Genomic DNA, 13,080 nt, shown 5'->3' with positions numbered 1-13,080 from the left:
ATAGAGTTGGGGAGCCTCCCTGTAGTACATGTCCATGATCCTGAAGCCCAGAAAGCGAAAGGGCTTCGTTGTAAGACACGCAGCAAGGCTGCAGGGGCTGGACTACAACTGAGGTCTTTTTGACTCCCAGCCCAGGGACTGAGAAGAAAACATTCCAAGGGGCTGGGATATGAGAAAAGCCCCCTCCTGGGGTTGGGCACTGGGGCTTTCTTCCTTGAAGAACACGAGAACTCGGGCCTGGGACTGCGGCCCTTGTGGGCTGGGGCAGGGGAGGCTCCTGATTGTCCCTCCTTTTCTGTTCACCTCTTCATGATTCCCAGGCGTCTGCTTCACTCCCTCATTTCTGATTTCTTCTTTTCCCGATACAGTTGTAAGATGCTTAAGGCATTTATTAAAGAACATTTGGAATTGTGTTTTTTTTTTAATTGTAAAATACACGAAACAACGTTTACCATTTTAAAGAATACAATTGAGTGGCAAAAGTACATTCACATCACCACCATCCATGCAACAGGACTTTTTGATCCTCCCTAACAGAATGGAGTTTCTTGTTTTTAACCGTAAAGCTGAATTGAATATTTTACATGATTTTTGGAAAACAATTCCCAAATTAACTGAGAGGTTAACTGCTTGTGACCTGTATGTCTTTTTTTTTTTTTGACAGGGTCTCATTCTGTCGCTCAGACTGGAGTGCAGTGGCATGATCATAGCTCATTGCAGCCTCTACCTCCCTGCGCTCATGTGATCCTCCCATCTCAGCCTCCCAAGTACCTGCTACTACAGGTGCATGCCACCATGCCCACCCCGTACTTCGTTTCTAAGGATCAAGTCCTCACAGACCCTGTGTGTGTGTGAGTGGGATCGTGGTCACCATTTTCTTAGTGGATTGGTTTCTCCTCACTAGTAGAGAGACCTATGATACTTCCATGCCCTGCAGTTCTGGCTGTGTGTGTGTGTGTGTGTGTGTGTGCATGCACGTCCTATTTGAGGCCCACTTTTCAGCCCTGTCTTGCAGCTCAAACTCAGCCACAACTGTGGCCCCATGGCAGCTCAGAGGAGTCAGATTGGCTCAGGGGCTTTTCCTGCTTTGAGGCAGAGGATGAGAAGGCTGTAGCTGGGCCCAGCTAACATTTCACCTGCTCCTTTGGTCAAGAGGTGATATAGGCCAGGTGCGGTGGCTTATGCCTGTAATCCCAGCACTTTGGGAGGCCATGGTGGGTGGATCACATGAGATCAGGAGTTCGAGACCAGCTTGGCCAACATGGCGAAACCCCGTCTCTACTAAAAATATAAAAAATTTAGCCAGGCATGGTGGCAGGTGCCTGTAATTCCAGCTGCTCGGGAAGCTGAGGCAAGAGAATCACTTGAACATGGGAGTCAGAGATTGCAATGAGCCGAGATTGCGCCACTGCACTCCAGCATGAGCGACAGAGTGGGATTCTGTCTTAAAAAAAAAAAAAAGTAATATAGTTGAGGTCAGACCAGGCTGAGTCATTTCCTGGGTCAGGAGAATCTTATAGCATGGCCAGGACAACACCAGGAAGCCTCACTTTCTTCCTGCTCAGAAAAGTTCACTTCTTGTCTCTAGTCCTGTGCTAAGCACTCCTCTGTCTTTTATGAGAGAGGCCTTCGAGGCAACTTTGGAGACCAAGAGGGTAGGAGATAGAAGTGGCTGAGCCAGGATTTGAACCCAGGGCATGGTGTTTCTGAACAGGGGTAGCACTGGGATTCTTGTTGAGATGATTTGTCATTGGATAGGACTGGCCTTTGCATTTTAGGTGTTCACTATCCCTGAGCCTACCCCCTGAATGCCAGCGTGTCCCCAAATCATTGTGATAACCAAGGGCATCCCCTGTATTTCTAGTGGTCTCCTAGGGACCAGAAGGAAAGAGACCTGGGTAAGTCCACTTCAGATCCATCTACAAAAAGGGATAGCTATCCTTGTGGTTAGTTTAGCTGTCATGGCACGCAGCAGGGGTCAGTAAATATACTTCTCTCTTTTCCAGAAAGGGGTACTTTGTGGCTGCACTGCCTTTCTTGGCAGGAGACCTGAGGCCCCCCAGTCCTTGAGACTCAGCTGTGAAGCAGGATGCTCCCCAGTGTCTCAGGTGGAACCTTGAACAAATCATTGATTCCTCTGCTGTCTCTGTGCTCAACCCTGGGTGCTTCGAGGACTCAGCAGACTCTAAATTTTGAAGCTTGCAGTTGACAAGTTCGCAGGCATTAGGATACAACGCATGACACCGCAAGGGGGCAGAAGTGGGCCAAGAATGCCCCATCCTGCCCGAAGGAGCAGGAGAGACCTCCTCAGAAGACTGAGGAAGAGGGGGGAACACATGGCTTCTACCCCCACGAGGATCTATCTGCCAACCACCCAGCATCATGGAACTGCCTATCAGATTCCATGCTCTGCCAGACAAGTTTTGGAAAGACAATGTAGAAGACAACCCAAGAGCCTAGATGCTCTCCCAAGTCTGCCACTATGTCCTGGCTGTGCATCCCTGGGCAGGTGACTACCCTCTCTGAGCCTCAGTTTTCCCCTATGTAAATGGAAATAGTGACACCTATCACACAAGCCCTGGGCTTTGCAGGGCTGGTGAGGGGATCAAGTGGGGTTCCTGGATGGAGGGAGGAGGGAACTGTGAAGTGTAGCATGCAGTAGATTGTGAGGTTATGCTGGAACTCCAGAGGAGGTGTGGACACCCAGTGACTTCCATCAGTCATCACAGAAGAGAAACACCACAGTGGTGTTTCCTACTACTGGCTTCCCTGTTGACCCAGACAACTGGCTGAGTGATGTGGCCTGCCACTTATTGCCAGTTCCGTAGGGAAACAGAGAAGGGGACTGGACATATCCCTCCTCCTTAGCCAGTGTATGGCTGAGCCTCTTCTGCTTAGCAAGGAGGCCATGTCACAGAGGTCTGAGGGGGACCATCCATACTGTGGCCCTCCTTAGGCCTCAGTCCCTGGAGACTCAGACACCATCAGTGTAACGCACCACCACCATCAGAGACACCATCACCAGGCCCATCTTGTCTAGGCCACCCTGGATGTGCTTGGTTTTGTCATCTGTAAGAGGGTCCCTCTCTTAGGGCTGTAATAGGGACCAGCTGTGATGAGAGAAGTGGGAACACTTTGCAGGACTATGGCCCTTGCTTGGTCTTGGAGTCAGGAGGAGGGAGGAAAATCAGAATTGAGGGTGCTTCTGGGTAAGGGACTCGCCCTACATTCTTCACATACTCTGTGCACTGGATCCTCAGGGAACCACAATCCGAGTGGTAAATAGTGCCCTCTCAGTTGAGGTGGGAGTTTGCACTTTTTCAGACGGCTGCAACAAGATTTATGATTCCACATTTTCTCCTTGAAATATGATGTTGACACTTTCCCATGGAGAGGTGGGGTCTATCTCTCCTCCCTCCATTCTTTCAGAAAGTGACAGCACATGACTTCTGAGACTTGGCCCTAAAAGGTGACAGAGCTTCCACCTGGCTAACCTGGGACGTTCACTTTTGGAATCCAGCCACCATGTGGGAGGGAGCCTGGGTTAAGTGGAGAGGCCACAAATAGGTATTTGCCAACTGAAGTCCTGGCTATAGGACCAGTAGCAACCACCATGCAGGAGAGTTTGAGTGAGAAGCACCCACACTGAGCCCATTAACCCTAGACTATACAAGAGAAATAGAAATTATTATTATTTCTTTTTAAGAGAGGAATTTCTCTATGTTGCTCAGGCTGATCTTGAACTTCTGGGCTCAAGTGGTCCTCCTGCTTCAGCCTGCCCAGCAGTTAGGACCACAGGGATGCATCACCATGCCCTACTAATGTTTTTTAATTCTTTAGTTTTGGTAGAGATGGAGTCTTCCTATGCCGCCAGCCTGGTCTCAAACTCCTGGGCTCAAGTGATCCTTTCACCTTGCCTTCCCAAAGTACTGGGATTACAAGCACAAGCCACTGTGTCTGGCCAAAATGACTATTGTTTTAAGGCAACAAGTTTTGGAGAGATTTGTTATGCAGCAGTCTGGTAACTGCAATAGAGGAGCACACAGAGGCTCAGTTTGACAGTTAGAGACTCGCCAGAGGACTCAGTTGGTGTGTAGGAGGACCAGGCTGTAAATCTGGGTCTTCTGAACTCCAAATCCCATCTTTGCCCTGACCCTGAACTTCCTTCTCTGTTTCTGGGATGGCTCTGACTCAGGGAGAGTCCCCTTTTCCTTCCCCACCCAGCAGTGGCCAGGATGAAACCACAGCCAGAGGTGCCTTGGGGGTAGTCCGAAAGGACAGGCTCACCCAGACACGCACTTGTGGTTTATTACACACAGTGATCTCCATCTACATAAAAATGGAAGGCGAGCAGCCAGGATGGAGCTGGTTGCTGGGAACACTTGGCTGGAAGTGAAAAAGCCTCTTGTCAGAGCGTGGGTGGGTCTGCTGGCAGGCCCCCTGCTCAGGCCAGTTGGGAACCAGCCCTGAGGTTTGATTTGCCTGCCCAGCCCACGTAGAGTCATTTTTGGCCACAGTTCTGGGTAGGAGACTTGGGATCAGTGAGACTCAGGCTCTGAGTAGGAGGACTGCCTCCTTGGGCTGGGCCATGTCCCATATTGTCCCTCTCTGGGTGATATGAAAACAGAGACAGGAAGTAGCAGTCAGTCCCTCCTGGGCCCCTCCATCCCTGACACTCAGCTAGCTCCCTGGAACAGGGTCTACATCACAGCTGTCACAGAGCTTGGCCACTACTCCTGGCCAGAGGACATGGATTCTCACAGTAGGCTGGCCTCCTGGGGCCTACCAAATGTGGTGGCAGCTAGACCCTCTTGGGGGATTTCCACTCACTGCTTTGTGGGTTCAGCTGCAAGTTCCAGGTGAGTCTTGTCCAGGGGCCAAGTCTTGTACAACTGTAGAGGCAGCTGGTTGTGGCTGAGTTTGGAGGCTGGTGAGGCCGGCAGCAGCAGCAGCAGCTGCTGTCCCAGCCCTGGGCCTTCTTGGACAGGGTGTGTCCTGGGGAATCCAGGGTTTTGGGGGCACGTTCTTGCAGGGCAGTACCACAGCTGAGAGTCTCTCTGCGAAGGCCCAACCTAGCATCTTTCCAGCCTCGTCCTAGCCAGGTGCTTCTGCCTTTATCTCCTTCCTGGGAAAGCCCAGGCCCGAGAGTGCCCCTCAGGTGCACATCTCCCTGGTCTGGCCTGTCCACTTTCCTGCAGCTTCACATGCTGAAGGCTCTGGGGCTGGGTGGGTATAGTCTCGAAAGTTAAAATGCCACAGGTAGTGCATTCCAGGAGAAAAGATCAATATATTACTGTTTTGTTTTTACAAAAATTAAAAATGTCCACACGGATCTGTACAGGTGTGAGCTGGGCCTGAGGGTCACTGGAAAAGGAGGAAGAGACTGAAGGTGATAAGGAGCTGAGACGCCCCCTCCCATCCAGGCCACCCTACTCCAGCAGCCCCTTTCCTGCTCATTTCCTCAGGAACAGCTGCGGACCCCTTCTCTTTTCCCTCGCCTCCCCACTCCCTCTCAGTGGGCCAGTTTGGACAATATCCCAGGAGGCACTGAAGGCTTTAACCTGCCTTGGCCAAGTGTCATTTGAGTCCATGTGACCAACAGGGTGGGTTATACACCATCACCCAGGACTATAATCCCATGCCTCAGCTGCAAGCTGGGAGAGTCAAAACCAGGGTCATGATGGGAAACCTGGCTATTCAGTCACTGTGGGGTGAGCTGTAGACCCCAGTCACTGTGGGGTGAGCTGTAGCACCCAGGCTCCGGAGTCCTCCCCATCCCCCCTCCCTCCCCTGCCTCCTCCGCCTCCCCTGAGCCTGCCCTGTAGGCTCTTCCCTGCAACGTACCTTATGCCAGCAGCCAGGCACAGGCAGCCCGTCGGGGCCCTAGAAAAGAAGAAAGTTTCAGTGATGGGGATGGGGCTTGGGGAGCTCCTCTATACCCCACATACCCTCCCTGATCTGTAGGGAGGTACAGGCCAGGGAGCTGCCATGTGAGGCTGCTGGGGGCCCACTGAGGCAGGGCCACAATGCCCCCTCTGTCCACCCAGGTAGTGGCGTCATGGAGACATGATGGCTTCTCATTGAGCTTGTCCTGAGTGTGTTCCCTCTGTGCTTTGTGGAGACCACTGTGCAGTGGGCAGAAACAGAAGGGATGGGCATTGTACCAGGCATGCACAGGCTGGCCTGGGTCCTGCTGAGAGCTGTGTGGCTTCCTGCCTGATGTGACAGTGACTCTGGCTCCTCATCCTGGGGCCTGTGAACTTTCAGGCCTTGGGCAGGAATGTCTTCTGGAGGGTTTTGAGGACGGCCCAGGAGTTGGCATCCTGCTCTAGCCTGTATTGGCCCTGGACAGGGCAGGCTCAGGTTGCTGGGGGTTGGGGCTAAGCGTGGGGCTGGGGCTGTCTAGTGGCACCTGTCTAGTGCACACTCAGCAGCCAGACATAAGCAGGGTCTGGGTTTCCTCAGGCAGCCTGGAGGGTGGGGAAACTGGAGAGCAACAAAGAATGACTCATCAGCTTGGCACCCCTGGGGGCACTAGAGCACAAAACATGTCATTCTGTTCCAAAGCATTGGCACAGGCTTCACTGGGCATCCCCTGGAACATTCCCATGAGTACACCAGGGAATCAGGCTAGGGACCAAAGGGAAGGTAGGGAGGAGGGCAGAATGGAAAGGAAGGCAGAAGCAAGGAAGGCGGGGGCAGAGCCCAGGGCCCCGGATGCTCAGAAGGCCCACACAGCACACGGCACACAGCACACAGCAGGCCAGACTGCCTACCGCAGGGCATGGCCCACTGCCCCTCGAAGGGCCCCGCCAGCCTGGTGCCCCTCTCCGGCCTCCGCAGGTGGGATTCTCCTGTTTCAAAGGAGACAAGGGCTTACTGACTTGGAGGGTAGTCCTGGGCCACGGTCTGGAGCTGTGGGGCTGAGTCACCCTGCCCCTCCTGTCCCTGCCCTTTCTGTGCTCTGACCACTTCACTCTGTAAGTTCTTTTCTCACTGACTTCTCAAAATTGTCTGGGGGGAGGGGTGCCCCCCACTGCAGAATGGGGACACTGAGGAACAGAGGCCAAAGGTCTGGGAGGGGGTCTCTAGCTCTGGTGCCACTGGAGGTTGAGGCTGGCCTGCATCCCCAGGGAAGGCCCCCACCCTATTCCCATGGCTGGAGTAGCCAGGTATGAATATCTGCCCAGTTTTAGTATGGAAACCCAGCTATTTTGTTTTTCCTATCTTTTCTGAGCTCCACTGAAAGAGTATGACATGTAAACCCTCCCTGCTTTCTAGAAAAAGGAAACTAGGCAGGCCATGGTGGCTCACACCTGTTATCCCAGCACTCTGGGAGGCCAAGGTGAGATAATCACTTGAGTCCAGGAGTTCAAGATGAGCCTGGGCAATATCGCAAGACCCCATCTCTACAAAAATTAAAAATTAGCGGGGCTTGGTAGTGCATTCCTGTAGTTTTGGCTACTGGGGAGGCTGAGGCAGGAGGATCCTTGAGCCTGGGAGATCAAAGCTGCAGTGAGCCATGACTGCACCACTGCACTCAAGCCTGGGCGACAGAGTAAGAGTCTGTCTTTAAAAAGAAATAAAAGTAGTTGACTTCTGAATTGTAGTTGTTTCACTCACTGGGTACTGGGGCTGGTGGGCTACGAAGGGCCACTGAGAGAGCAGGGAAGGAGGTAAAGGAAGGGTATGGGGGCAGGCAGAGGGGATGCGGGGAAGAGGGAGGTGCTACCCCTACCCAGAGACTCTTCTGGGAAGGAGGAAGGAAGGGGAGGGGCACCCAGCCAGAGCGGTCAGAGTGGTCCCACCCTCTATGCTGGGGAAGCTTTCAGCCCAGCTTGACTTCCAAGCCAGCAGGAGTCAGACCCTGACTGTGGCCCCAGGTGGCTAGGGCGATGGGGCTGGACACTCACTGCCCCGCCTCCAGCAGCATGCCCATGCTGACTTCGCTTCCCTCTCCAGGGCCCAGCCCCCTCCCAGGGCACTGCTGATGGTACTGATGACTCCAGGTAAAGCCCTTCTGCTCATGGTCTGGCCCCTGTAGACCTCCACCCCAAGTGGGTTTGACTCAAGCCAGGCCTGTCTTGGGGCTGAACAATGAGGGGCCAGGCCTCCATCTCTACAGAGGAGCTGGGCTCCCCGAGCCATGCCCATGGTTGGGGGCGGTCAGCAGCAGTGTTCCTGACAGTGAGGAAGGCTGGTACGTGACCAGTGGGGCCTCTGGGACTTGCAACCGTGCTCTGAGGACAGGGAAGATTTTGGTCTGACCCTGGCTGGAGGCCAAAAAGACCTGGGGTGGGGCCCTGCTCTGACACCTACCACAGGACACGGCTGGTCCAAGCCTGGCGGTCCCGGCTCCCCTTTCTGGCCCTTCACTCCTTTCCGGCCGGGAACTCCTCGCTCTCCCTGTGAAGGAGGGAAGATGGTGGTATTGGCCACAGCTGCCAGGCTCAGGCACCTCCAACACCTCTCCAAGAGGGGCACCTGGGGCCAGCCTCCCCCTGCCTCCTGCCCACCTGCCTGGCCGGCTTCTTGCTGCCTGATTCCCATAGGCTTCCATTCCTACCTGCCTCCTTCCCCCTTTCCTCCTGCCCTAGCTCCCGTCCAGCTGCCCTTACCTTCTCTCCACGCTCACTCCGGTCACCTTTCTCTCCTCGAGGTCCAGGGAAACCCTGACAAAAGAATTAGAGGCTAAATCCGAAAATGAGGACGAAAGTTTGCCCCTCTGTTATCTGCTCATCTCTGTTCCTCTCCCATCCACATGCCCACTTCCCACCCACCTCCCCATGCATGTTCATGGCACATGCTGGCCTGGCCCCAGCTGTAGGTGATACACTGCCAGGTACAAGGCTGATGTAGGAAGAGCATGTATTTAGGATGCCAGCTGGGCTTGCTCCAAAGTAGTCCCTGGACACCAACAGTCAGGCAGAGCTGCTGGCAAGGGGTCTCTCACATCACAGATGTGGCTGGCACTGGTCTAGGCTTGGCTGGGGACAGAGGCCCCAGAAACCATGGAATTTATGTCACTGTCTTTGATGGAATGAGAAATGGTGACCTCTGTCTTGTGCTCATGGCTCAGCTTCCTGTACACATCTGTCCATTCACCTATCTGTCCATCTATCCATCCAATGTGGCTAAACGGCTACTAGGAGCTGGACTGGCTGGACACTGGGGACAGAGAATTGGATTTGTTATGGCTTGGCACGGTGGCTTACACCTGTAATCCCAGCACTTTGGGAGGCCGAGGCAGATCACTTGAGGTCAGGAGTTCAAGACCAGCCTGGCCAATATGGTGAAACCCTAGCTCTACTAAAAGTATAGAAATTAGCCAGGCATGGTGGTTGGCACCTATAATCTCAGCTACTCAGGAGGCTGAGGCAGGAGTGTCGCCTGAACCCGAGAGGTGGAGGTTGCAGTGAGCCGAGACTGCGCCACTGCCTCTGGCCTAGGGGACAGAGCAAGACTGTATCTCAAAAAACAAAGAAACAAACAAAAGTTAAAAAATAAAAAAAAGAGAATTGGATTGGACATGTTTCCTTGTTCATGTGTAACGGGGAGGCAACAGAGTGCTGACAACAGTCAGTGCTCAGTGACAGGGGTGTGAGATAGTGGGGTGGGGTTCTGGGGGGAAGGGCTGTTCTATTCCAGGTGGGGGTCAGAGGGAGCTTCTGAGCACAGTCCCCATTACAGTTGAGCCTGGTGGAGTTGAGGAGGGGCTTGGGGTTTGCCAGGTAGAGCAGGTGGGCACGGTTTTGAGAGGCTACCCTGAGCACCAGGCCTCCTAGAATGACCACATTCATGGTGGCATGGAGGCTCTTTAGCTCCACCCCCAACTGGCCCCAGAACCTGCAGTGGGTTCGGCATTGTCCTCTCGCTTCCCATTGATGGAAGCCAGCCCTCCCAGTCAGAAACCCGGGCTACAGCTCTTCCTTTCCCTTGTCCACAGTTGCTCTCCCGGATAATGTTCTCTTTTTAAAGTCTAGGGTGGACACCAGAGTCCTTGCAGCCCTGCATCTGTCTTATGTCCCTCAAAGTAGCTACCTGCTCTTCCTGAGAACAACCTTCCTTCTCACAACCCATTGATTCCACCCCAGTCCATGGTCTGACTCATCAGGGCACTGCATTCGTATGGTCAAGTGACGGTTCAGCGTTAACCTAACTGGGACCAGTGAGAGCCCATGAGACTTCCTGCAGAACACTGGAGTGAGGTGAATTTTCTTTCTTCTTGGTTTGGGCCTGGGAGGATGCTGGTCTGGAGCTGCTGGCTTTACCTCACCACCATGTGGAACTTGATTTCCACAGGGAAAGCAGACAAAAGAGGGTGAAAGGCTGAGTTGTGTCGACACAGTTGAGCCCTGGATCCACGTGTTGAACCCCCAGGCTTTTCAGTTATGAGTCATTTTAAGCCAGTTTAAACTGTTTTCTATGTACGCTACCAGAACAGACTTGATATAATCAACCTGGACTAATACTTTCCTTCCTCTTCTTCTCAAATTACTGCTCTAGCTGAAGCCTCATTATCTCTCACCCAGGATATTGCAACAGGCTCTTCACTCCTCTCTTCACTTCCTTGCTACAATGCACCATCTATCCATCCATCCATCCATCTATCCATCCATCTACTCATCATCCAACATCTATCCATCCATTATCTATCCAAACATCCATCCATAATGGATACGGATGGATGGATTGATGGATGCGTGGAGGGAGGATTGAATGGATTCATCCTCCATCCATCATCCATCTTTCTTCCATTATCCATACAACCACATAGCCATCATCTACTTATCATCTAGCCACCCATCATCCATTTATCTATCATCCACTCATCTATCATCTATCCAGCTATTTATCCATCCATCCATCCATCCTGCATGCATTATGCATATATCAATCCATCAATGCATCCTCCATTGTACATCATCCTCCATCCATCGTCCATCTACCAATGTATCCATCCATTATCCATCCATCAACAATCCATTCATCTATCCATAAAAACACCTACTCTGGGCTGTGCACTGGATTTGCCAATGAGGACACAGGGGGAACCAGTCAGTTGCAGTCCCAGCCCTGGGGAAGAGGGTCACACTTGAGTAGCCAGATCAGTTTACTACATGAGGGCAGAAGATACACACAAGAGGGACCCTATTACTCAAAGCAAATGATGAGTCACTTACATCTAGTCCTGGCTCCCCGGGTCTGCCCTGAGAAGAGACACAGAGTAGGAGAGAGGGGTTAGGGAGGAGTTAGGGACTTCCCAGCTGCTGGGAAGTCCAGCCCTGTGGATGCCAGGTCTGGCCACAGAGAGGGGGGCAAGGAGACCCACCAACTGTGCAGGCATAGATAGAGGCCAGGATAGACCTGGCATCCACAGAGTGTAAACTCTGGCCCTGTAAAGTGCAGGGACCCAGTGAGGTACAGGTTTGGGCTCCCAGGGCTGAGCAACACCATGAACATGTGGCCATAGTTGGAGAGGGAGTTCCAAAAAAGGCAGTTACCTTCTCTCCTTTGGTTCCTGGCAGCCCAATAAGGCCTGGTGGGCCAACTGGCCCCTGGAGAGAAAAGGAATGAGTCAAGAGGCATGCCGGTTACAGGAATTAACACCTTTGGGACAAACAAGGCTCGTGACACTCACAGGCAGGCCACTGGGGCCTCTCTCACCCGACGCGCCCTTCTCTCCCTTTGCTCCATCCAAGCCCTGGAGGCAAAGGAGGGAAATCCGTCAGGGGGAAGGGTCAGACAGACAGTAGGACAGGCAAGCTTGGAGACTGCATGGGAGCTGGGGTGTGGGCAGAGGAACAAATCCAGGCTCCGCCAGGCCTGACCCTGGCTTACTCCCCAGTGAGGGTAATCAGGAAGAGCTCTGGCCATGCATGGAAGGTGATCATGGTCACACCCATTCCATAGATTAGGAAAGCAGGTGCAGAGATGGGTGGGGGTGGGCCCAGCCACACAGCGGAAGGCAGCAGAGCTGGGTCCCCATCAGGCCTCTGCGGCAAGCCTTGGACCCTGTCCCTGACAGCAGCCGCCTCTTTGAAACATGAACTGAGGAGGCCTTAAGAGAAAACAGAACAAGAAGCAGTGTATCTGGTGGGGCTGCATGCTCAGGCCTGGGATTTCATGACTCTGAATCCCACATCTGGTCTCTGAGCTGGGGAAGCAGAGATGTGTTCACCCTGGGGATGGGGGGTGGTGTGACAAGGAGTGAGGCCAGATGGCCCCCCTTTCTGTGTCTGCCTCCCTGGGGCAGGGCATGTGGGCAGGCCACACTCGAAGATTTAATGTAAGAAAAGGGAACATGCCATTATGTAATATACACCAAGCCCAAGACTTCGTGCTCAGTCTGTGGCAGCTGAGAGACAGATGTGTGTGGGGCAGGCTGGGATGGGAGAAGCGAGGACAGTGAAAGGAACTGGGAGGCACAGAGAAAGAAGAAGGGGACAAGCAGTAGAAACAGTGGGTGATGGACCTGCGAAGGAAAGACGGACAGACTGGGGTCCCAGGCAGAGGGAGAAAGTGGAGGAGAGAGCCCCAGGTGTGGAGAGGGGGCATTGGCCCTGACGACATCAGGGAGGTTATGCCCTGGGGACTTGGGATGTTCAGGTGCTGGGAAGACTCAGGGATGGGCCAGGGTGGAGGTCAGGCCCTTTGCTTTGGTGAGGTTCTTGAAAACCACTTGGGCGGTGAGTCTGAGGCCAGTAGGGAAATCTGCGTCCACTCACCTTGGGACCCTGGATTCCCTGGAGGCCCTGAAGGAAGAGAAAGCAGATGAGAAGGCTGGCTCCAGACCCTCTTGCAGGGGCCACTTGCTGGCCCCTGGGGCCCCGTCCTGGGCTCTGTCCTCTGCCCATGTGTCCCTCCCTGAATGAAGAAGCCTGCTCTCTCCTGGGTCATGGCTCCAGGACCTAGCCCCCACCCCACCTCTTGGTTTCCTGGCTGCTTCAAACCAAAACAAAACAAACCGTCCTTACCATGGGGCCTGGGGGGCCAGGGGGGCCAGGGGGCCCTGGCTCCACTATGAGCTGAGCCTAGGGAGGGTGAGAGACAGGTTAGTCACCCACCACCTGTCACCCT

The 13,080-nt window shown here is 53.6% G+C and overlaps 1 protein-coding gene across 1 annotated transcript in view; it reads right to left on the bottom strand.

Annotated features, from left to right (window-relative positions):
* Positions 1-401: 401 nt before the first annotated feature.
* The window catches only part of COL23A1 (collagen type XXIII alpha 1 chain), a 360,915-nt gene continuing 348,236 nt past the window's right edge, over positions 402-13,080 (bottom strand). Inside the window, exons 21-29 of the mRNA XM_035290689.3 lie at positions 12,978-13,034; positions 12,729-12,755; positions 11,642-11,704; positions 11,505-11,558; positions 11,184-11,210; positions 8,619-8,672; positions 8,320-8,406; positions 5,845-5,883; positions 402-5,364 (exon numbers count right to left, since the gene is read on the bottom strand). Of these exons, the coding sequence (XP_035146580.1) occupies positions 5,362-5,364; positions 5,845-5,883; positions 8,320-8,406; positions 8,619-8,672; positions 11,184-11,210; positions 11,505-11,558; positions 11,642-11,704; positions 12,729-12,755; positions 12,978-13,034 (411 nt within the window). The 3' untranslated portion in view covers positions 402-5,361. The remainder of the gene's footprint in view (positions 5,365-5,844; positions 5,884-8,319; positions 8,407-8,618; positions 8,673-11,183; positions 11,211-11,504; positions 11,559-11,641; positions 11,705-12,728; positions 12,756-12,977; positions 13,035-13,080) is intronic.

Source organism: Callithrix jacchus, chromosome 2 (genome assembly GCF_049354715.1).
Source record: "Callithrix jacchus isolate 240 chromosome 2, calJac240_pri, whole genome shotgun sequence".
In the NCBI taxonomy this organism is placed as follows: domain Eukaryota; kingdom Metazoa; phylum Chordata; class Mammalia; order Primates; family Cebidae; genus Callithrix; species Callithrix jacchus.
The sequence above is the reverse complement of the archived record's forward strand: the minus strand, read 5'-3'. Positions and strand labels throughout refer to the sequence as shown.